Source organism: Stenella coeruleoalba (genome assembly GCF_951394435.1).
Source record: "Stenella coeruleoalba genome assembly, chromosome: 19".
Taxonomy (NCBI): domain Eukaryota; kingdom Metazoa; phylum Chordata; class Mammalia; order Artiodactyla; family Delphinidae; genus Stenella; species Stenella coeruleoalba.
Genome location: NC_137165.1, coordinates 39,922,301 through 39,947,063, shown reverse-complemented (window position 1 = coordinate 39,947,063; position 24,763 = coordinate 39,922,301). Strand labels below are relative to the sequence as shown.

Here is a 24,763-nt window from a genome sequence, read left to right as displayed (position 1 = left end):
TCAGGGTAGAAGGAAGTCCCATTTAGTTGGAGAACCAGCCCAGGGCTTGGGAAGTAGGTGGCTTTTATGGCAGGCACCTAAAGGGACAGAGGAACCCACCTTTCTGAGGTGGTGAAGGACATTCAGGTGGAGGAAATAGAGAAGCAAAATCATAGCTGGGCCTGTGTGGGCAAGGACCATGGACGCAGAGCATGGGGGGGGGGGTAACCTGCAGACGCAGGTGGGGCTTGTTCATGGTGGCTCTTCAATGTCAGGTGAGGAGACTGATCTGACTCCAGTGGGAGCCATTGAAGGTTTATGAGCTGTGCTTTAGGAAGGTTAGTAGGGATGTGCGGAGGATGCTGAGTAAAGGGGAGGCAGGGAGACCAGTTAAAGTGTTGTTCCCTTGGGGAAGGGGCGCACTCATGGGATGTAAGAGGGCAGTGGCAGTGGGCTAGGAGTCGAGTCTCCTGTGTGGTGACTGGTCTCTCTTAACCACCCCCTCAGCCTGAGTTCGGTTTGCCTTTTCCCCATGTCTCCTTTTGTCTTCTGGTTTTTCCCAGTTTAAGCGCAGAAGGAAATTCACAAACAGCCACAAGCAGCTCCCCCTTCCTCTCCCTCTTCCAGCCTGGCTCTCTCTTGGCCCAGGCTCTGCCTGGCTGGGTCTTAGTATCCTGGCCCCCTTTGCAGGGTCTCCGGCTGAGAGATCTCTCTTTGTGCTCCGTCACTGTCTTCAGATGCCCACCCTTGGGAATCAGAAAGCTGTGCTGGAGCAGTAGTTTTGTCAGTGAAGCATGGAAGCAGCACTGCTCTACTCCTAGAAGATGCTCATCACCAAGGGGCCTGCAAAAGGAGGGGACACCTTGCCCTTCCCCAAGGGAACTCACTCTGAGTAGGCCTACAGGACCCACACCGGTGAAACAACTAGAGGCCTGTAGAGGGTTGGAATGTTCTCCCAGCTCAGAGAGGATGGGTGGGCTCTGTCTGCTTCACACAGCTAGTAAGTACAGAAGGCGGGTGGCCTAGGGTTTTGTTTGTCTAGTGCCTCAGACATGGCACTCGGAGAAGGGAGAGCTGGCATCCGATGTGGGCCCCTGCGCTAGGTCTCTTTGATTTGCAGTGGGGAGTAGTCCATGCAGAGAACTCTGGGCTTTTCTCAGGGCGAGGGGGAGGATGTGAAGTCTGGACCCCATTTTCCTTACACCTCCAGGGCTCTGGACACGTAGCTCATTGTCACTGTGAGGTTCATAGCGCCCTCGAGGGGCCACCGTCCCAGGGGATTCCCAAGCCCCTTAGGGGACGGACTCATGGGGCGTCCGCAACCCCGTAGGTAAAGCTTGCCCGGCTCTCCGGAGGTGTGTGGGAGGGGGCGGGGCTCCAAGCGCCGGGACCCCCACCCGGGCACCCGAAGGCCCCCGAGTCCTATCCCTGTCCGACCCGGGACGTGCCATGGGACAACTGATCGGCAAGTTGATGAGCATCTGCGGGAAACAGGGTAAGCGGAGCACAGGGCATCCGAGCGACCGCTTTGATCCGGCTCCCACCTGTCCCCCCATCCCCCCGATCTGGGGTCGTCTGGGCGGATGTGATGGGGGACCTCGGGCTCGGAGGGTCCTGAGTGGGGCCTCCCCGCCTGCTCCGCAGTCTCCCCTGCCCCCTCCCCTCCCACTCCTCGGTGGTCGCGCGCTTCGGTGCGCCCAGGGGCGCAGGGTTGGGCGAGCCTCCTTCCTCCGGCTCAACGCTGTCGCCGGTTTCCTGCGATTGTTACTTCACGCTCGCTCGGCTCTTTCCTCAGACCCCTTCTCTTGGCAAGCCCTGAGCGCCCCCGACCTTTGGCACAATCGCTTTTCTGGAAATGTGGAGCAGGGAATGTGGGGCTCAGCTCCCATTTCCACTGTTCAGGAGTGGCGCAGGTGTCTCGGCCCGGTGGGAAAGAAACCCGCCCTGTTGTTTTTTGTGGGGGAAGGGGGCGGGGGAGCAGAAGTAGTAAGGTGGGGACAGGCCCCCCAGCCTGCTGGGAACACTTGTCTCCTTCCTGGGAGACCTGGTGGAGCACACAATCCCTTGGTCATCGGGTTTGGCCCTGACCCTGCCCTTCCCCCGCATGCGTCCAGAACACAGGGTTATCATCGTGGGACTGGACAATGCAGGAAAGACCTCCATTCCCTACCAGTTGTAAGCGACTCTCGGATGGGGGGCGGGGCTGGGCCTTCCCACCAGACTGACAAGCATTTGGACCAATCACCGGAGCCCTTCCCAGCGTCCTCGGGTTCCCCTGTAGCCAGGAGGATTGACTGGCGGAACCTGGTGTGACCTTCCTGGTAAAGTGGCCGCTCAGTTCAATGACTTCTCGGCCAGGCCTTTGAATCCTGCTCGGTATGAGCAACCCCACTGCTTCCCTCCGTCTACCCCCTACCCCTGCCAAACCCGGTTGCGGGCTTGAAGCTGTCCGAACCTGCCCGATGGTCTCCATGCTCTTCGCTCCCCCTAGCGTCAGGTCTCTCCTTCTAACTCCTGCACCCCAGTCTTGTGTCTTCATTTTCTCCCCCTTCTTCAAACCCAGAAGGTAGGGCCAGCTTTGGGTCTGCCTGGTCTCTGTAGCTCCTGGTCTAGCAGAGTCTGGGACACGTGCTGAGTAATTATCCATCGGAGCTTTTCCCGATATTTACTCTGGATGGCATCTCTCCTGTTTGGAACCTATTTACTTAGGAAAATTTTCCCCTGAAAAAGTAATATATATATATATATATATATTTTTTTTTTAATTAGAAGAAAAGAGAAATTCAAACAATACAAGCATATATAGTGAAAAGTAAGTTTCCCTCTCATCCCTAACTCCCAGTTTCACTTCCCATATTTTCCAGAGGCATTCCCTACGTATAAAAACGTGTGTGTCTTCTAAGTCACTTTAAACAAAGCCCCTTTCTGATGGCCCTCACTTATGTCTGTCTCCTTTTTCCGATCCCTGGCTGCTCAAAGTGTGGTCCACAGACCGGCAGTGTTGGCATCATCTGGAAGCTTGTTAGAAATGCAAAATGCTGGGCCATAGCCCAGACCCACTGGATCACAATCTGCACTTTAGCAAGACTCCCAGGTGATTCAGCTGCATATTAAAGTTTGGGGAGACTGCTCTCATAAATCTCCCCTCTCTGGGGTCCAAGCCAGGCAGGACTTGGTCTCACTCCTGTCTGCATTCCCTCATGCCCAGCAGAGGCTCCGTCAACCTGGGCTGAATTGTTCTAAGTTAGATTCAGCCTGACTTCAGGTGGGGGACCAGAGCTGGGAGAGGACTGGGCTGAGCACTTGGTACCCTCTCCTCCCTCCCCAGCCTGAAGAATGAGGTGGTCCCTACATGTCCCACCATCTGTAGCAACGTGGAGAAGATTGTTTTGCAAAAGACCCACTTCTTCATGGGGGACATAGGAGGAGAGGAGGCTCTGCGCTCCGCTTGGAACACATACTCCTCCAGTGCTGAGGTGAGGAGGGTGCCTGGGCTTGGAGGAGCTGTGTGATATTAGCCAGTCACTTAACCTCTCTGGGCCTTGATTGTCCCATTGTGAGATGGAGACCATAATAATGACCTCCCTGGGTTGTGAAAATTAAATAATAAAACAAGAGCTAATTCAGATGTGTCAAATACTTAACGCAGCGCAAAGCCCGTTAAAATTCTTTAATACTTCCTGGCAGCTTTGTCTGCTTGCTGGCAGCTGTCTGTTTGATGCCTTGGATGGGGCAGGCCCTTTGTCCCTGGGGGCCTTACTTTCTCATTCCGGCAGCAGCAGAATCCAGTGGTTTCATTCCTGGAGTGAGAGCTGATTTCAAGCTCCAGTACTGCTACTCATAGGCTGTGTGGCCAAGGGCAAGATACATCACCTCCCTGACCCTCAGTCTCGTAGTTTGTAAATGGGCATAGTAACAGTTCCAGTTCCACGGGGTTGTGATGAGGCCTAAATGGAGTCATGAAGGCCCAGTGCTTGGCATAACCTCTGGCACACAATCAGAAGTTGTGCTCAGTCCACCCTGGGTCTGGATAGAAAAGGGAACTCAAATGGGACTAGGGCAGTGAGGTCTTGAGAATGCACAGTTTGTTTTCTGTGGGACTCACATCAGGGCAGAGTGCAGTGAGCAAGGAGACACGTTCATTGAAGGGAAAGCCCATCACTCACAACTCGCCTTTGCTGGTCAGTTCATCATCCTTGTGATTGACAGCACGGCCCGGGATCGACTGCTGACCACTCTGTCGGAGCTGTGTAAGATGCTGGCCCATGAGGTAAGACCCCTGCAGTTGGGAGAGGACCTGGTGTACTAGCTCTGTGACCTCAGTCTACTCACTTAGCCTCTCTGAGCATTATTCCTAATGCCCCAGTCTCTGAGAACCTCCATCCCAGCAGCTTGCGCGGGGCGAGATTATCCCAGATGAAGGGCAATAACACCCTCAGCACAACTGATCACAGAAGCCAGAGTTGCAAGTTCAGGTTCTGACCCCACTTCTCACGCATCGTGGGACCCCAGACAAGTTACTTCACCTCTCTAATCCTCAATTTCCCCAAGTATAAACGGAGAGGATCATCAAATTCCTACCTCCCGAGATCATTGTAAGGATACTATGAGCTGGCTGAAAGGCATTCCAGGAGCTGTCGGTGTCACTGGATGTGGTTGTTAGTGTTGGGCAGGACCTCCATCCCCACCCCACCTGGGAAAGCAGGGGAGGTAGAGAGGACTCATGGGGCCATGGGAAGGGGGGCTGGATCCTGGCAGGCTGACTGGGGCTGGGTCCACAGAGCTCTGTCCACAGGCTCTGTGAGATGCTTCCATCCTGATCTTTGCCAATAAGCAGGACGTGAAGGACTCCATGACCACCGTGGAGATCTCCCAATTCCTCACCCTTAGTGCCATGAAAGACCACCCGTGGCACATGTCACACACAGGGCTGCTGTGCCCTCACCGGGGAAAGGTTAATGGCTGTCCCACCTGGACCTCCAGGGCTTGGCCTAACCAGTGGTGCTGACGACTGACCATCAGAACCTTCTCCTGTCTCTCTCTTGTCAGAATCTGGCTCACAGTTAGCTCCTGGGTCAAGACAGCTGAGCATCTACCCATGGTTAAGATGCTGTGGGTAAGCAGTGAGCAAGACAGGACAGGGTCCCTGCTCTCTAGGGGTTTGTTCTAGTGGGGAGAGAGGTGACACTCCACCTGAACACAAACATGTTAGGTACTGAGAAGTACTTGAAGAAAGTGAAATTGAATAACAGGGATGGGTTTGCTTTAGCTCTGGTCGTCAGGGACCATCTCTCCTAGGAGGTGACTTCTGAGCTGAGACCTGAATGAAGAGACAGCCATGGGAAGACCTGGGGGACAAGCCTTCCAGGCAGGAATCTCTGAGTCCTTTTGGCCTTGAGTTTCCTTGTCTGTAAAGAGGAGGGTGATTATACCTGTTCCCTCCCAGAGTTCCTATAGAGAATAAATGATATCATTCATTTAACATTCATTGGGCACCTACAGTCCATCCTCCATATCCATGGGTTCCACATCCTCAGATTCAACCAACTGCAGATTGAAAATATTCGAAAAAGAAAATGCCAGAAAATTCCAAAAAGCAAAATTTGAATTTGCCGTGTTCCAGCAATGATTTACGTAGCATTTATATTGTATTTACGACTATTTACATAGCATTTACATTATATTAGGTATTATAAGTAATCTAGAGTTGATTTATAGTATATAGGAGGATATGCCTAGGTTATATGCAAATATATGCCACTTTATATAAGGGACTTGAGTATCCGAGAATTTGGGTGTCTGCGAGGATCCTGGAACCAATCCCCTATGGATATGGAGAAATGACTGTACTTTGTGCCAAGCACTGTTCTAGGCACCTGAGTGTGAACAAAACAGACAAAAATCCCTGCCCTTGTGGAGCTTATTTTCCAGTGGGGGTGGGGTGGGGGGTTGGGAAACAGACAATAAACAATAAAAATAAGAAAAATATACAGTAAGTTAAAAAGTGATAAGTGTAAAGGGGAAAAACCCATAGGAAAGGGAAGCTGGATGTCTGTTGTGGGGAATGTTGCAGTTTTAGATAAGGTGTCCAGGGAGGGGCTGCTGAGAAGGTAGCTGCTTAAACACCTGAAGGATGTGTGAGAGCTAGGTCATGGTCCTACAGAAAGGACCTCGAATCAGGCCTGGAGAATTCCCTTTCCTCTTCCCTCTCAAGTGGAGTCACAGCAGGCTGGGGACATGGATGCCCAGTTGAAGAAGGGGAGACTTTAGGCAGGCCAGCCCAAGGAACCACACATTTCTGGCAGTGTCCTTGCCAACTCCTGGGTCAGGAGGACCCCCTCCCCCAAACCACAGTTGGTTCAATTCAATCGGCATTTCCTAAGTAACCCCCATGTGCCAGGCACTGTGCCAAGTGATACAGACATGACCAAGACTCTACTCCTTCTCTGGGGTTGCTCACAGTATAATGGAAGAACTTGCTTATGGAGCCTCTTCCCAGGCCTTTGAGGCCACCCTGGTACTGACCCAGTGATGGAGCGGGTGGGAAAAGGGCACTGGAGCCTTGCGCAAAGACATTGCTAAGGTGGGTCTCCAGGCCTCTTCCTCAAAGAAGCCCTCCCTGACTCCCAGACATCCGGAGGCCTCTGTACATCTCCTTTCTAACCTTTATCACAGCACGTAGTTACAGAATTGTTTGATCATTTGTTTAATATCTATCTCCTCTGCTAGACTGTAAGCCCTAGAGGGCACGTCTGTTTTTTCACCAGTAACCCCTAGCACAGTACCTGATACGTGGTAGGTACACAGTCCGTTTATATTTGTTAACTGCACACAAATTTGGTCGTTCCATCAGTCAGCAGGGGCTGGGGGCTGGGAAGGCCATCATCCTCATGGGATATGTCGACCCTTGCCCTGTTCCTCTGTCCCTGCAGGCTGCCTGCCGGGCTTCAGTGCATGCAGTCCTGGGCCACTGTCAACTGACATCAGCCTGAGGCCAACCAGAATCTTTGAGGGTTTTGCATGGACGATGTGGGTGGAAAACCCAAGTGACTATTTGTTATTTTTCTGCGATTCTCCGATGGGACCAGGGACAGCTATGGGCAGTGAGATTGCCACTATCCACCCAAGCCGCACTGAGGAGCTAGACTGAGCACCCTGAATTGCTGCAGACAGGACAACAGTAAAAGCTGCCCTTCACTCCATGGGAGCAGGTATCCTTCTTGGAGACACCAGGGAAGCTGTTGGATGTGCTGGGGGATTCGGAAGTGGAGCCCCCTCCCCTCAGCCCTCAACCTCTCTGTAGGAAAAATGGAGGACAGAGTAAGAAACCCTGGAATTTTTCTTTATTTCCTAGAACCCTAACCCTAAGCCCCTCACCCCCTACTCCAGCTTTCTGGCCCCTTAGCCATCTTTGTCCCCTACCCTTTGATCAGAGGAGATTCCAGAAGGGTGAAGGGGTCGGCTCAGGGGAAGGAGGGCAGAACCAAAGGCTGGGAGGGGAGAGGGCAGAGGACAGGACCTTCTGGCCAGGGACAGTCCCTCACACTGCAGGGACTTCTACTCCTCCCTCACCCTCCCCTTCCCTCCGACCACAGCTTTTGAGCTTTAAGCCACACCTTCACTCCCAGTGTCCTTCCTGTGTGAATCCTACTCCTCCCAAATATCTCAGATTCCTAGAGCATTTGCTTTTCTTGTCTTTTTGTAGTGATTTTTTTCACACTGTAGTAGGAATTTTATGAAGGTGTAATAAATGTCATTGAAAACTGGTCACCTCTTATTTCTTCTTCTGCTTGTGCCTCAGACTGGCTTTTGGCTTTCATACAAAGCTCTCAGGCAGGGGAAATCCACCTTGGAAGTGGAGGGGGGCTGCCTCAAGGGTCTGTCTGGCTAGGGGACTGGCTCTTTGGTCCTGGGCTGTGCAGCCCTCTGCCAGGTGACTGATACCGCACTTGCCAGGACTTAGAGCTCTGGGCTCTGCCTGGGCCTAGGGAAAAGAGTGGTTTGATGCTAACTCATGGAGGAGGGGAGGAGGGGCCCTTCGGGGTTGGAAAAGCCTAGGGGTCCTATCAAAGCAGAGCTGGAAACAGGATGGAAACCCAGGCTACCCATCTGTGTACAGGGAGCAGTGCTATTATCCCAGAAGACCTGGGATGGTCCTGAGATCAGTGGGGTCTCTTCCCTTCCCAAGTCAGGTAGTGACATCTCTGTGAGAGGCTGGACACAGATATAGAGGGCTCAGGATTTTTTTAACCTTGTGGTTTACATAAGGCGTGATTGTGGAGAAAGAACTCAGGAATTCTAAACATCGCCGTTCAGATTCTATTTTCCTTTCACTAGATTATTTTCAAAGAGAAACACAATAGTTCAAAGGTAATATCATCCCCGTATTCCACGGAAATTCATTCTCACTGGAGGGTAGCAGGAGGATGGGGGTATAGCTCAGTGGCAGAGCATTTGACTGCAGATCAAGAGGTCCCCGGTTCAAATCCGGGTGCCCCCTCTCTGTGCAAGACTTTTCGCGTTTTCTTGGTCTTGCAATGCACACGTTGAAGTTTACTTACAAACGCGAGGGGAAGGATCCTCCAGCACTGCTGACCCGTTTTGCAGTCGGGCGTGGGTGGAGTGGAGTCCCCGGCCCTGCCAGATCGTGTCCTCAGTCTGCCGGTGGATTGTACAAAGGCCCACTCTCGTAATGGTAGGGTGGAAGCGGGAGCACCCGCAGGTGGCCCTGCCCGGGGACCCCAATTGCTGTTGGGAACAAGAGAAGCTGAGTCTCTAAGGGCCGGGCTCGGGCTAGGGAAGGAAGGCCGAGAGGAGTCTACGAGAGCGTGTAGGATGGAGAAGTGGGCGCTAAGAGAAACGCTAAGGGAACTCTAGCAGGGCAGGAAAGGGGCACCCAGGCCCAAAGGAAGGCCCCTGAAGTGTGGAATCTCTAGGGACTTCCCCTCCCACATTCTCAAACTGCAAGTTTCTTACATCATTAGAATTCTTTAGTTCAGAGCTTCAGGAAACAAACCCTGCACCCAGATGAGTAATCTCTTGAGATTCATTTTCTCTCCATCTCTTGGACCTCACCTCTGTTCTTGCGTCCAGCACAGCGCCTGCGCTAGAGAAGCACTAACAAGTCATCTGCCTAGCGTTGCCACAAGAGGGGGTATAGCTCAGTGGTAGAGCATTTGACTGCAGATCAAGAGGTCCCCGGTTCAAATCCGGGTGCCCCCTCAGCGCCTTTTTAAAGGCACCGGACTCCGATTCTCTAGCAACTATTTTCTTTACAGCTTTTTTTTTCCTTCCACAATTTTGTGTTGACATTTCCTCCGCCACCTCTATTTTGGGCAGATGAGGAGCGGCGAGAGTACGAAATACAGGAATTCTAGAGCAGTGCCTCTCGAAATGTGGTACCGAGAACAGCACCACCACCTGGGAACGTGTTAGAAATGCGGATTCTCGTCCCTATCTCTATTGAGCTTGGGGGTGGCCCCAGAAATCTATGTTTTAATAAGCCCTCCAGGTGATTCTGATGTACACTCAAGTTCTAGAAGCTTACATTAAAAAAAATTACAGGTCGTTTGCTTCTAATTATTTCCAAGTTGCTGTTTCAGCCTGAGTTCTTATTAAGAGACCTTTTAAAACAGACCGCGGGGCATCCCGGACGGGGGAATGTACAAAGAAATCAGTGCCGGAGCTGGAATTTCGTCCTGGGACCTCTCACTTTGACCTCTCGGAAGGTAGGGGCAAAGACTTGTGAACCTGCCCGGCTGCAGTAGGAGGTCGCGGGCAGCTCCAGGCCAGGACCAGAAAAGTGAGGAAAACCGCAGAACAGGCGCGTTGCGGCTCGTCATGTGCCCACTAGAGGGCAGCAAGAAGCTACAGCTGGAAGCAGCAGTCTTTTTGATCCTGAGAGTCGGCAAAATAGTAATTTAAATGAGACAAGAAGAAGAACTTACAGATGGGCCTTGTCTTGTCCCATTGTAATTGAATAGAGGCCTTAGGACTGGAGGAGGTCGCTTCTGGGACCCTGGGTCCCGAGGAAGGAGGAACTGGGATTCTGAAAGATTAGAGAGTCTTTAGGACCCCAGCCCCGTATATGTCAGGGCGCCCCCCTCGCCCCTCTATCTCCCTCCATCCAGCGCTCGAGTTTCTTGCTGTCGTACGAAGTAGGTCGGGGAGGGAAGAGGCACCTCCGTGTCCTGACCTGATTCCCTGCCGTCTATTAAATAGCCTAAATTGCAGGTATTTTATTCTGTTGTGGTAGGAAAAAAAAGGTGGGGGGGAATCTATCCCCAGAGGCTGCTATAACGTGGTGGCAGTTGGGGTGAGACATTTCCTTGCTCTGGGACTGGCTTTGAAGATTGACTGGGTCGGGCCCTGAGGAGGCCTGGGGTCCCCGGAGAGGAGGGTGGCCTCGGTTACCTCCTGGGGGTGGGAAGGGGTCCAGGTTATTTCAAAGTAGGGGTGAGCCAGGCCCCCTCCACCTCCATGTCTGCTGGGCTGGGGGGCAAGACAATGGGGACAAGGCAATTGTCTGCTGGCCATGGGGGATGGGGGTGGGATAAAGTGGAGAGGAGCCACGGGAGGGCGTGGAATTCAGGCCTCTGCTGCAAGGGGAGATTCTGGGGTGGGGGTGGGCATCAGAAACCCACACAACTCCGTGGAACAGCCCAGAAAGTCGGGAAGCCTGGTGGAGCTGGGTCGGGGGGTGGGTGGTAGGAGCTCATGGTCCGAGGAAGAGGTCTGGCCTCTCGAGCCTTTTCTCCACCGCTTTCCCCCAGGGAGTCAGGAGGGGAAGGGAGGCAGGAGCTAAGGTGCGGTGTGGGGGTAGCTGGTGCTCTTCGGGGGTTCTTCCAGCCCGAGGGTCCCCCGCCCTGTCCCCCTCCTGCGTCCGCTGCCCCCCCTCCCCCCGCCTAGGGAGCGGCCGCGGGAGCTCTCGGGGAGCGCTCGGGCAGGGCTGGGAGGGCTGGGGAAGCCTCAGGGCGAGCTCTGGAGGCGCCGCGCCCCCCGCCCCGCCCCCTCCCCGGTCCCGGCTGCGGGAGGCCGCGCTGCTCGCTCGCCGCCCGCTGGCGCTCCGCCGCTCTCGCCGCTCTCGCCGCTCTCGCCGCTCTCGCCGGCCTCGCGCTCCGCCGCCGCTCCGCCGCCCACCCCTCCGCCTGCCAGCCCGGGGGACCGCGCCGCCAGAGCCCGGCCGGGGCAGCTGCGGGCCGGGGGCGGGCCTGGCCCCCACCATGAGGGCCGAGCTCTGGCTCCTCGTGCTGGTGCTCAGGGAGGCTGCCCGGGGGCTGAGCCCCCAGCCCGGAGCAGGTAGGACTGGCCGGAGTTGGCTGAGGTGGATCGGGGCGGGGGTCGGGGGGCAGGTAGGCGGGCGTGGGCATGGGCAGGTACCGGCATGCTGGCGATGTTTGGGGCGCCGGGGGGTCGTGTCTGCGGGAGGCCGGGCGCCCTGTGGACTGTGGCAGGTGGACAGGGACCCCACTTTTCTAAACACACAGGGTGTATGAGTGAGGGAGAAAGCGTCAGACACTGATGCCCCGAGCTCTCCTTCCCTCCTGGAAGGACACTGGAGGGACCCTAGTAGAGGGGGATCTATAAGGCAGTGGGCTCTGGCCCCAAAGGGGGCAGTGGGCGAGACCTAGGGACCCCTGGTCACACCGGATGAGGCTGAATTCTGATGAGATGCGGAGTCTGGGGTGCCTCCTGTCCCAGTGTTGCCTCCTTTTTCTTTTCCCTGCCCCCACTCCCAAGCTGACCCAGGCTGGGGGCTGGGTGGGAGCAGCCAGGAGGATGGAGGAGACCCAGCATCTTTCCTCCAACAAGGGCACTACGGGCCTGACGCCTTCCTCTCTCCGTTTGGTACTCGGAGAGCAGGACCCAGAAAGAAGCAACTTGCCACTCCCCCACCCCCAGCCTCCAGGGTCCTCCTGTCACTCCTGCTCTGCTCTGCCCTGGTGGTCCTTGGCCGTTAGCTTCTCTGGTTCTAGATTGGGGGGTGGGGGTGTCCTATCTTGCACACTCCTCTTCCGCACAGCAGTTCTCTACAATCATCGCTGTTACGTGGAAGTCCTTTCTGAGATCTACCTTGAGTCCCTCCTGTTATAAAAGGAGAAGCATTTTTCAACAAGTAATTTTACATTCGCCTCTTTCCTCCTCATGTACATAGAACTTCTCTGGGGTTGGGGATGTGGGTAACTGCAGTCAAGCCTCTTGACAGAGAGAATTGGGAAGATAGTACTCCATGCCTCATTGGCATGCATGTCCCCCAGATGGATGGAGCAGGTGGAGGGTTTGGCGAGGGTGATGCTGTAGTTGGGCTGCTGTGTCTCAGGGGTGTGCTGTCATCAGGCAAAGCGTCAGTGACAGTGTGCTTGACTTTAATGATCCCTGAATGTAGCTGAGACAGGCCTGGGTCCCTGTTGAGAAGGAGGGTGTGGGCAGAGGACAGTGGAGGCTGATATGGCAAGAGGCTGCTGGTGAAGAGCCACCAGTTTTCAGAGACACCACGCAGAGAGTGGCCAGAGACTTGGTTTCTAGTCCCAGCATCTCACTTGCTGTGTGACCTCGAGCAAGTTTCTTTCCTTCTCTGGGCCTATTTCCTCCCTTATAAAGTGAGGCTGTGGGCAAAATTTTTAACTCTTGGTGGTGGGATTATGAGAGATCTTTTTCTTTTTTAATGTTTGTCTTTCCTTTTCAGATTTGTTAGGATGTGTATGGGGTAATTGAAAACAATTTTTTAGATCTCAATATAAAAAGGAATGGGTTGGACAGGTCAATTTTTGAGGTCCTTTGCAAACCCAACCTGGTGGCATCTTCTGAACTTAGGATGTGACTGGGTGGATGAGAGACGGCTCTGAACCTGACTGAGTTGGGAGAACCATGGAGAGGGTTGGGGAAGGGGGCATTGGGAGGAAACAAGGATGTGCTGGGCCATGGGGGCCAGACCCAGGCCTGGCTGAGGGCTGCCTTTTCAGAGTTGGGTTGGAAGAGTAGATACCCTGGGAGGTCAAAAAGAGGGGGCAGACAGAGATTTGAATCACATCTCTCAGTAGAGGACACCCTGTCTCCTCGGCTTTGACAGACATTCAGCCAGGAGAAATGGACTTTCTCTGCAGCAGGAGAGATTGGTTAGACCTAAGGAAGCGCTAAGAAGCCAGCGGGGGCAGCTGTTACTCCCAGTGCTGTGCTTTTTTCACAAGGGAAGGCTGGATTTGAGGGGGGCCCTGTGTGGAGGCAGAGGGATGTCTTCTGGGGAGAAGAGATGTGGGGTGGGACATTCTGGGGGAGGGTTGCTCCGAATGGTGGTGGAGCCCTGGTGATGATGAAAGGGCAGCTGGGAGCTGGACCTGAGGGGTGCCGCCCTCCAGCCGCAAGGCTCCAAGCCTTCCGCGCTGCGGTGGGGATGGGCTCAGGAGGAAGCTGAGATCTCCCCTCCCACTTAATGAATTGGCTTGTTTAGTGGAGCCTTGAAACTTCGTCTATCATTAAAATGGGAGCAGGAGAAAGATGAGTGACCCAAAGATATAGTCAGGTGGCGAGACCAGCAGAGGCTGATAGACAGACAGATGGACAGACAGGAAGATACGGGGGTGCACGGGGGAGCGTTGGGGTGGTGGCACTCAGGGTCTGGTCCAGGGGAAACCGGAAGTGCCTACAGCAGACAGAGAAGGAAAAGGCAGCTGGACGTGACTTCCTGGCTGTCAGGAGACCAGGGCCAGCACCGACCCCTGGTGACCCTGGCAACTTCCTCCTTTCTCTGACCCTTGGTTTCCCCATCCATAAAATGAGGTTTGGACCAGATTGCCTCTAGGGCCCCTTGAAGCTCTGACTCTGCTTCCGGCCTCCTCCTTGCTCACCAGGGACCTCCAAGCAGAGCGAGACTGAAATCCAGATTTCTCACAGTGGCCATCGAACAGCCCCTCCCCACCTCCACCCCTGCTCTCACTCTGCCTGCGGCCATCCCCCAAAACCCTCAGGCTGCTGTCCCCTGGGATCTGTCCCCTGGCTTCTCTTTGTCCAGGTCTCCATCAGCTCAAGGGCCACCTCTCAGAGAGGCTCACCCTGAGGGCTCTGTCCAGAGTAGCAACAATCCCCAGCCCTCTCGTCCTTCTGTTTCCCTCACAGCCCTTCTCACTGCCTCACGTTGTCTCGTTTGCTGAATTACTCATCTTGTGTGTGTCTTTCCCGACTAGAATCTTCGTGGGCACGGGGGTTGTGTCTGCCTGTCCCCTGTTATTGCCCCAGCACCCAGCACGGTGCCTGGCACACAGTAGGGTCTCAATAAACATGTACTGAGTGAGTGAATGAATCAGAGGGGGTCACAGACCCCAGTCTGTCCCTTTGAGAGAAACTCAGAGAGGCAAACTCTTCTCCTCTCCTCCCCTCTTTTCTTCTGAGCTACTGGCCATCTCTCCCTGCCCCTTCCTCATGCCTCCCTCTCTCTCCCCAGATCAGGGTCCTCAGTGGGTTTCTGCCTGCCAGCAGGAGGGGAGAGGGTGCAGTTGGGGACTTTGTAACTGAGGGGCAGGATTTCAGCTCAGGGTCTGGAGCCTTCCCCGGGCCCCTCAGAAAGTTGCTCGTCACGTGAATCCCAGGAAAGGCAGGAGGACTCTGCTGGGTGCTTAGTGCACGTTATTTTATTTAAGACTCAAAATGACTCGCCCGATGTAGGTTTTATCATTTCCATTTTCCAGAGGAGGAAACTGAGGCTTAGAGAGATTATGCAGTTTGTCCAGAGTCATAGTCAATAAGCGATAGATTCAAAGTTCAGTCTCAAGCTTGTCTGATTCCAAACCTGTGCTTTTTTTTTATAACTTCCCGCTGCGGAGCACAGGCTCCAGACGCGCGGGCCCAGCAGCCATGGCTCACAGGCCCAGCCGCTCCGCGGCATGTGGGATCCTCCCGGACCAGGGCACGAACCTGTGTCCCCTGCATCGGCAGGCGGACTCCCAACCACTGTGCCACCAGGGAAGCCCCCAAACCTGTGCTTTTATTGCTGTGATACTATAGGGAGGGTTTCTGGTGAGGCTGTGCCATGAGGGAAGAGTCTTTTCAACCCTGTGGGTTGCAGGTACTCAGGACATTTAAGGATGCCTCCCTTCCTCCCTCCCTCCCTCCCTCCCTCCCTCCCTCCCTCCCTTCCTCTCTTCCTCCCTCCCTCCCTCCCTCCTTTCCTTCCTTCCTTCCTTCCTCCCTCCCTCCCTCCCTCCCTTCCCCCTCCCTCCCTTCCTCCCTCCCTTCCTCCCTCCCTTCCTTCCTCCCTTCCTCCCTCCCTCCCTTCCTTCCTCCCTTCCTCCCTCCCTCCCTCCTTTCCTTCCTTCCTTCCTTCCTCCCTCCCTCCCTTCCTCCCTTCCTCCCTTCCTCCCTTCCTCCCTTCCTCCCTTCCTCCCTCCCTTCCTCCCTCCTTCCCTCCCTCCCTCCCTTCATCCCTCCCTCCCTCCCTCCCTTCCTTCCTCCCTTCCTCCCTCCCTCCCTCCTTTCCTTCCTTCCTTCCTCCCTCCCTCCCTCCTTTCCTTCCTTCCTTCCTCCCTCCCTCCCTCCTTTCCTTCCTTCCTCCCTCCCTCCCTCCCTCCCTCCCTTCCTCCCTCCCTCCCTCCCTCCCTTCCTCCCTCCTTCCTTCCTTCCATCGTCCATGTGTGTTTGATGAGCATCTGCTCTATGTCAGGCACCTAGAGCCTGTGGTGGCACAGGTAGCAGCAATATGTCAGGATCAGGGCTGGGACGGTGCATGTAGCATTTGGGGTGAGGGGCAGAAATGTCAGAGGAGGCACTTGGAAGAAGTGACATCTCATGAGACTTGAAGGATGAGCAAGAGCTCATTAGGAGAAAGATTTATTTATGGAGCAGAGTGATCTAGGATGAGAAAATTGCATGTGTGAAGCCTCGTGGCCAGGGAGAGTAGGGCTGCGTCCTGCAAAGGGCTTTAGGAAGATGGGAGGCTGGAGAGCCAGCAGGGATCCCGTCATGAAGGGGCTCAAGTGCTGAGGGGAGGAGCTGGGCTTTCAGCCGAAGGGTCATGGCGAGCGGGGAGCATGGGGGAGATGGAACGAAGTCTGTCCTCTGGACAGGATGCCCTGGCAGGCGTGTGGGAGACTAGCCCGAGGGCATTAAGGGTGGGGGCTGAAGTTGCCACCAGGAAAGAGGTGACGGTGGCCAGGACTGAGTGGTGGCCATGAGGCTGGAATGGCAAGCTTGTGTGATGCATGGGATGAAGGTGGCTTGGCCCAGGCGCTGGGATTGCGTGACCAGGCCTTGTGAAGTCAGCCTGTTGCTTTTTGCCCTGGAGCAGGGCAGGGGCACCAGAAGAGGGTTGGGGCACTACCACTGGACCGTCCCCCTGCATTCCAGGGGCTACAGTCTGCCAGAGAAGCTGCCAGGTTCGGACCCAATGGCACCCAGTGCATTCTGCCCTGGGGCTGCCCCTGCACCTTAGGACGCAGCCTGGCATTGCCGGTCACCTCTTGTACCTTCTGTGGTCTGAGCAGAGCCTGCACTTTTTCTGTGCCTGAGTGCAATTCCTGTCCTGGACTAGTTGTGTGACCTGGGGAGATTCCTTAATGTCCTCGTGCCTAGGTGTCCCAATTTGTAAAATAGATCTAAAACTAGCACCTCTCTCAGAGGGTGACTGTGAGGGTTCAATGAGTTAGTGGGTTTAAAGCCCTTGGAATAGTACCGGCACAGAGTACCCATTCTCTAAAAGTCAGCTGTCATTTTTATCATTACTGTCACTATTGTGACATCCCACTAGACTGTATGCCACTTAGGGCCATGGGTGGTGGAATGGATGAATCCATGACTAGCGTATGCTCTGGAAGCTTCTTGCTGGGAAGAGGGAGCTCTCCAGGGCAAGGCAGAAGGCAGGGCAGGGGGTGGCTGAGGGTTGGATAGGTGTGTAACATGTGTGTGAGCCTGCAGGAGGAGGGCCCAGGCCTTCAGGCAAGTGTGTGTGTGCATGTGGGCCCCAACACACACGCGTGAGCAACCAGCCATGTGGGCTCCTTCTGCAGGCGGAAGGGGTGGTGTCCCATCCTAGCCAACTGGGAGGGGGCAGGGTGTCGGGGGTTGGGAGGGCAAGATTCAGGGTTAGGACAGAGTAGGGCAAGGTTCCTCGGCAACCTCCCTCTCTGTCCCGCGCCCCTGTCTCCCTCCTGGACACTTTGCCTCTGACCCTGAGCATCCCTGTTTATATCATTAACTTTTTAAAAAAATTAATTAATTAATTAATTAATTTTTGACTGCGTTGGGTCTTCTTTGCTTCATGCGGGCTTTCTCTGGTTGAGGTGAGCAGGGGCTATTCTTCCCTGTGGTCCATGTGCGGTGGCTTCTCTTATTGCGGAGCACAGGCTCTAGGCACGTGGGCTTCCGTAGTTGTGGCTCGCGGGCTCTAGAGCGCAGGCTCAAGTAGTTGTGGTGCACGCTCTGCGGCACGTGGGATCTTCCCGGACCAGGGCTCGAACCTGTGTCCGCTGCATTGGCAGGCGGATTCTTAACCACTGCGCCACCAGGGAAGCCCCTCCTTGTTTAAAAAACCTTCTCATTTATTTTTCTTCCTTGATGCTCACGGTGGCCTGTGCCACAGGCATGATTGTCATCCCCATGTTCGTGATGAGGAAACTGAGGCTTAGAGAGGTAAACTGATGGGTCCAAGGTCACACAGGTTGTGGTGGCAGGTGTGCCCTCCCTGGCCCCAGCTCTGGCTAGGCCCCTCTCCCTGCCCTCTCCCCAGGCCTCAGGCCCCCACCACCCAGGCTCCCTCCTCTCTCGGTTGCAGGACGGTGATGCCTGCAGATCCCCAGCAACCCTTTCTGGGCCAGCTGAGCTCCTCTCCTTGCTCTGCACATGCTCCTTTCCTGTTCTGGTTCCTGCCCAGGCCTGAGGGCTGCTTGCAGGAGGACCCAGGGAGCTGGGCAGACCAGCCCAGCACAAGTAGTTCTGCCACCAGGGGCAGCTGTGGGCCCCACCCGAGAGCGGCAAGACAGCCCTGGCTTGGGGTCTGGGCCACAGGCAGGCTGCCTTCCCAGCACTGGGCTCAGGTCCATCTCAGCCAGTGGACATCTTGGGGAAGGGGTCTGGAGACCACCCTCTCTCCATCTTTTCCAGAGCATCTGGTTGCGATTAGGGGCAGGGGAGTGAGAGGGGGCCGGCAAGGATCCAGCAGGCACCAGCAGCCAAGAATGACTTAATTGGATAAAATGTCTAATGACAAACCAGAGCCCCACAGCAGGGTCCTGGCCCCGGTCCCAGGCCTGGTCCTGGGCAAGCCTTTTCTCAGCCTCTGTTCTGATGGCTCCCAAGTTACCCCCAGTAGAGTGTCCTCAATTATGCAGTGATTGAGCACCTACTGTTTGCGAGGCACCGAAGATACACATTTACGGAAGGTGGGAGGGTCCTGTGGGAGCTCAAGGCTACCAGGGAGACAGGCACAGTTAGACCACCAGCAGGTGCTCTAGGAGAGAGGGCTACATCCAGGAGCTCTGGGGAGGGGGTGGGGCAGGTCGAGGTGGAGAAGGGCCTCTGACACAATGCAGGCCTGAAACTGATGGAGATCACAGGGAATGCCGCCTCCACCCGTCTGGTGGTCTGTGTCCCATATACACGTCCATAGTGGGTGTGGCAATTGGAGAGACCGTATAAGACACATCTTTGGGGGCATAAGTCTTTCTGAAATGGAAAAGCATGGTTTCTGTGTCATTTGGAATAAATTTAATGACCTAGAGGGAACTGGAGAGAGCATCAAGTCGAGGAACGGCTGCTAGATGGCCTGTGTGCAGCCACTCTCCAATCCTGTGCCCGCAGCAGACATTGCTAATTGATCATGACAACCTTTCCTGCTAAACACAAATGGAACCTCAGAATTCTCACAATTAGAGTGCTCCTGGCTGTCACTAATCGATTGGAGATGGCTTTTGAGATGAAATCTATTTGCCATCATTGATGGTGTCTAAGCTCCTTGTTTCATGGGGAAAGTGACTTGCCCAAGGTGTTTGAAGGTAGTGATGAGACTAAACAGAGGTCCCCGCTATGGAGACATCTTCAACTGTCACAACCTGGGAGGAGGTGCTACTGGCATCTAGAGGGTAGAGGCCAGGGATGCTGCTCAAAAATCCTGCAAAAAAAAAAAAAAAAAAAAAAAAAAAATCCTGCAATGCATAGGACAGTCCTCCACAACAAAGAATTATCCAGTCCAAAATGTCAGTAGTACCAAGGATGAGAAGCCCTGAACTAAAAGAACTCTGCTCTCTGGCTTCTAGTCCCTGGAAGGTGAGATTGTGTGCCACTTGTGGTAGAGAAATAGGGAACTGGTTTGGAATGTTCCAGAGCAATTGTTCTCACCCTTGTCTGCCGTGTAAGGTCCAGGTCTTCTCAAAAGGTCTCCGGGGGGTCATTTAAGGATCCACACGCACAGGCCACACCGCAGACCAATTATATCAGAATCTCTGGGGTGGAACTCAGACAGCAGGAATTTTTAAAACTCCCCAGATGATTCCAGTGAAGTTGAGAATAATCATCCCTTTGGGGGCAGATAAGGGAAACTTATCTCCATCCCTACCTGCTGTATGACCTTCTTTAACCTCTGTGAGCTGCTGATTCCTGTCTGCAAAATGGAGAGCATCATACCTACGGTGGAGGGCTGGAGTGAGGGCTAAAGTGTTTCCTGTGCAAAGTGTGTGGGTGGAGCTCAGTGCATGCTGGGTATCTCCTGCCCTGAATGTCAGTGTCCCCAGAGTCAATGACGGCATGGGAATCAGGGCTTCTGCAGAGTAAGCAGGCTGGTCCCCCTCCAGGGCCTTCACGCTGACTGTCAGGACTCAACTTTCTGTCCCGTTCTCCCAGGTCAGGATGCAGGCCGAGGCTCTGGAGGGGCCGTCCAGGGGACCACCGTGCAGGGCTGGAATCGGAGAGCCCGAGAGATCCCTGGCCAGGTGTCGGAGCCGGACAGGACTCAGCTGAGCCAGGACCTGGGTGGGGGCACCCTGGCCATTGACACACTGCCGGATAACGGGACCAGGGTGGTGGTAAGTGCTGGAGGGACATGAAGCGGGAGGGAATTGGCAGTGGGGGGGCCCCCAGGTGCCCCATGTACACTTGTCAGACACACAAGTGTATCCTTTGGGGTTGGCCCTGGACGTCGGTGTGGAGACAGGGCTCCCGGGAGAGGGGATGGAAGTGGGGTCAAGCCTGGGTCATAAGATCTTGGCCTCTCAGAGCTTCATAGGCTTGCCTACCTCCTTGTGGACCCAGAGAGGTGAAGTGACTTGCTCAAGGATGCACAGCATGTCCGCAGGGTTCCTGACACTGGACTCTTCCGCTTCTTAGGGCCTCCACTAGAAGCTGAATGAAGGTGGCATTATTAGTCACAGCCGGCTGCCAGCTCTGGCCCCACCCCGACCTCATTTCTGCACCATCTACAGACCATGTGGCTCCAGAGGGTTCATGGTACAGAGGCTCTGGTTGCTCAGCCTCCGGGGAGGGCGCTCCGAGTGGAGGAAGCAGTTAGGGTGATGCTGCAGGAGAAAACCTCCTCTGCCTGGGGCAGTTCTGGGGGTGGCAATGCAGGGAGGAATTGGCCCCTTGTAGAGCCGGCCCTGCTCCCCAGCTGGCTACCTGGGAGGCTCATGGGGGCCTCTGTGTCTGTGGGAGAACCTGTAATCATGTGTATGTCTGAGGGTTATTGTGTATTATGTACATTTGCCTGTGTGTCTGTCACCATGAGCTGCTGTGTCTGAGATGAGTGTGTGTGTGTGTGTGTGTGTGTGTGTGTGTGAGACCGTGTGAGTGTGAATGTGCCCATGGCTGTGTGTGGAGGCGCGCACGGCTGCCGGTGAAGAGGATGGGTTCTCAGGATGCAGAAAAACTATGAAAAGAGAAACAACAAGAGGATGGGCTTCTTGGCATTTCTTTATTTTATGTTAGGAACTAATTTTTTAAATCCAAGAAGCGCATGCAGTCAAAAAAGCCAAATAGGGCTTCCCTGGTGGCGCAGCGGTTGAGAGTCCGCCTGCCGATGCAGGGGACACGGGTTCGTGCCCCGGTCCGGGAAGATCCCACGCGGAGTGGCTGGGCCCGCGCGTCTGGAGCCTGTGCTCCGCAATGGGAGAGGCCACAACAGTGAGAGGCCCACGTACCGCAAAAAAAAAAAAAAAAAAAAAAGGCCAAATAGTGCTAAAATCAGAAAACAAAACACATCAGTCCGCCCCTCTCCTCCGGACCTGCCCACCCCTCTCTCAGAAGGTGTCACTTTGGGCACCTTCTCCTGGAGGTCATCTCCATATTTCTAAGTAATTTGCTTACACTGCTACCTGTCGATAAATCCATTTAGACATTATCTGTTGGTTGCCTGTTGTGTAGATGAAGAGTGCCTTTTATATGCCTTTTATCTACTCCCCCAAGCGGGGTTTAACGCTCTCAATACAACTGTTAAATCCATATGCTCTGCTTTTTATTGTAATCAGGTAAATATTGTTCACCACTAATCCAATCAGGGTAATATCACTGTTTACTTTCTTGCATCATTTTTGCCTTTCTTGCCCCCAATCCCCACCTACTTTCTTAGTTTTTTGTACTTACCATGGCTATATATTCTTTTTTTTTCTTAATTAATTAATTCTTGGCTGCACTGGGTCTCCGTTGCTGTGCGCGGGCTTTATCTAGTTGCGGCAAGCGGGGGCTACCCTTCGTTGTGGTGTGCGGGCTTCTCATTGCAGTGGCTTCTCTTGTTGCGAAGCACAGGCTCGAGGCATGCGAGCTTCAGTAGTTGTGGCACGCAGGTTTAGTAGCTGTGGCTCGTGGGCTCTAGAGCGCAGGCTCAGTAGTTGTGGTGCACAGGCTTAGATGCTCTGCGGCATGTGGGATCTTCCTGGACCAGGGCTCGAACCTGTGTCCCCTGCGTTGGCAGGCGGATTCTTAACCACTGAGCCACCAGGGAAGTCCACTGCTATATAATCTTAAACATCCATTGGCCTTAAATATAATTTTTGGTGTGGCCAAACCTGTCAGTTTTTGTTTTTTGGGGTTTTTTTTTGGAAACCTCTCAGCCGTCGTCATCCTTCTCCAACCTGGCCGGGTGCTCGCCTGCCTGCCCACAGCCATCCCGGGACCTCCCTCTCCTTCATCCTGGAACTCCCTTATCTCTCTCCTTGCTGGGCACCCTGTTCTCTTGACCCTGTGTCTTTTCTTTCCCGCTTCATTCCCTTGTTTGTTTAGCTTTCTGAGAAAGGTTACAGAAGAGGAGAACTTGCACATCTGAAAACGCCTTTATTGTATCCTCACACTTGATTGATGGTTTGGCTGAATATAGAATTCTATATTAAAAATAATTTTCCTTCCCAAGTTTGCAGGCATCTCACATGGTCTTCTGGCTTCTGATGTCACTGTTGAGAGGTCTGATGCGCTTACGCCCGATCTCTGTAGATGCCTGCTTTCTCCGCCTCTGGAAGCTTTCAGGGGTGTTCCCTTAACCCCAGCATTCTGAAAGTGCCTGTTTGGGCTCTTTCTCTCTCACTGCACTGGACCCTTGATGGACTGTTTCAACCCAGAGACTTACATTCGCCAGTTCTGGAAGGTCTTCTTGTTTTATTGCTTTGATCATCTTTTCTCTACGTACTCTCCTGTTTCTACCACACCCCTCAATTAGATGTCCATCTCGGGGATTGATCCCCAGACTTCCTTCTCTCTTCTGTTTCTATCCCTTTGCATTTTTTGTTGTCTATTTGTTAGTTTGCTTGTAATTGTTGTTGTTGATCCACTTTCTGGGAGATATTCTCAACCTTATTTTCTTAACGTTACCGATTTTTTTTCTACTTTCATAGTTTTCATTTCCAAGAGCTGTTTATTCTTTTCTGATCATTTCTTAAAAACAGTCTCCCATTGTTCTTGTGTCACAGATGTAATAGCTTCTCTCTCTAAGGATATTTTTAGAATTTTAATATTTTTTCCTGCATCATTTCTTTTCTTCTTCCCTCCCTTCCTCCCTTCCTTCCTTCCTTCTTTTCTTCCTTCTTCCTTCCTTCCTTCCTCCCTCCCTCCCTCCCTCCCTCTCTCTCTCTCTCTCTCTCTCTCTCTCTCTCTCTCTCTCTCTTTCTTTCTTTCCATTTAATGCAGGGACAGTATACACAGGAGGGCCAGGTGTGGGCAGGGTGAAGGAAGAGAAGACGTTAGGAAAAGCTGCAGCAGGGAGCAGCTAAGACCTCTACACGTGAGCCTGAGCTGGCAGGGAGGGTGGGTCCCCAAAGCAGCAAGAGCTGTGATGCCTCTGCAGGAGGGGTGCCGGACAGGGGCTGGACCAGTGCGGGTGGGAGACGGACCAGGGCCAGCCTGCAGCCTGGTGCGGAGGGAGCAAGGTCATACACTCTCTGAACTCTCTCTCTTTCTGCATCATTTCTGTGACTTATCTTTCCTTTTACCTCGTCCTCAGACATGGCTTGGCCCCATTACTGATCCTGTCTTTATTTAAAATGTTGATCTTTTGTTCATCATGGATTTTTCTGCATCAGTTTAACTAATTTGATTTTAAAATATATGGCATTAAAATATTCTCTTGATGACTGAGTCTGTAGGTGCCGCTTTTTAAATGTTTTTATTAAAAAAAATTGTATTGGAGTATAGTTGATTTACAATGTTGTGTTAGTTTTAGGTGTACAACATAAGGATTCAGTTATACATATACCTATAGTCATTCTTTTTCAGATTCGTTTCCTATATAGGTTATTACAGAATATTGAGTACTAGACAGTAGGTCCTTGTTGGTTATCTATTTTATATGTAGTAGTGTGTGTATGTTAATCCCAACCTCCTAATTTATCCCTCCCCTCCACGTTTCCCCTTTGGTCACCATAAACTTGTTTTTGGAATCTGTGAGTCTGTTTCTGTTTTATAAATAAGTTCTTTTTGTTGGTGCCACTTTAACTGTTACACCCGAGGTCAGTGCCACCCTCGCCTCACCCTAATCCCGCCATGCTGCCCTGTCTTCTCCATCCTGCAGAACCAAGGAGCTATGGTGAGTTGATGGAATGGAGGGCCAGGGCAGGAGAGGTACCCCAAGTAAGGGAACACTTGGAAACTCACCCTGTCCCCAGCCCCCAGCTTTGCTGGGCTACTGGTTAAAGAACTGGTATTTGCTCTGGGCCAGACACCATGGTCAGAGGGCCACGGTCCAGTCTGTGCAGAGAGGCCACTGCAGAAGAGAGCCACAGAGACGTGGCCTTCTGGAAGCAATTATCTGTGGGTGTTCAGAAAGGGCAGTGGGGATCGTTAAGAGCCAGTATGGATTCAATAACCCCAGAGCTTAAAAAACAGCTCAGGGCTTCCCTGGTGGCGCAGTGGTTGAGAGTCCGCCTGCCGATGCAGGGGACATGGGTTTGTGCCCCGGTCCGGGAGGATCCCACGTGCCGCGGAGCGGCTCGGCCCTTGAGCCATGGCCGCTGAGCCTGTGCGTCCGGAGCCTGTTGCTCCGCAACGGGAGAGGACACAACAGTGAGAGGACCACATACCACAAAAAAAAAAAAACCAGCTCAAATTCTCGGGCTCCACCCTGGACTGATTGGCTGAGAAACACTGGAGCCTGGGAATCTGTTTCTTTAAAAGTCCCCCCATGTGATCCTGATGGCTCTCTAGGTGTGGGAACTTGGGAGCTGTAACATTTCAAACCAATTTTAAAATCGGTTGCCAAACTGAACACTGGAAGCTGAGGCTTTCTCAGGCACCATGTGGCTGGACTTGACCACAAGACTTCCACCATCCTGGGGGCTTTGTGGCCCCCTCAGTAGCCACACATTAAGAGTGGACGTGAAGAAGCAAG

The 24,763-nt window shown here is 53.6% G+C and overlaps 2 protein-coding genes across 2 annotated transcripts in view; both read left to right on the top strand.

The window, feature by feature from the left end:
• Positions 1–1,428: 1,428 nt before the first annotated feature.
• On the top strand, positions 1,429–6,960 carry ARL5C (ARF like GTPase 5C; the record flags this gene model as incomplete). The annotated part of the gene is given in 8 exon segments (XM_079905217.1): positions 1,429–1,474; positions 2,094–2,154; positions 3,308–3,455; positions 4,166–4,249; positions 4,775–4,780; positions 4,784–4,903; positions 4,905–4,933; positions 6,912–6,960. Coding segments are annotated over 8 exon segments (543 nt in total).
• Positions 6,961–11,201: 4,241 nt separating this feature from the next.
• PLXDC1 (plexin domain containing 1) overlaps positions 11,202–24,763 on the top strand; it is a gene marked incomplete at its 5' end in the record, with an annotated part of 61,289 nt that continues 47,727 nt past the window's right edge. The window contains 2 exons of the mRNA XM_079905542.1: positions 11,202–11,277; positions 19,801–19,982. Of these exons, the coding sequence (XP_079761668.1) occupies positions 11,202–11,277; positions 19,801–19,982 (258 nt within the window). The remainder of the gene's footprint in view (positions 11,278–19,800; positions 19,983–24,763) is intronic.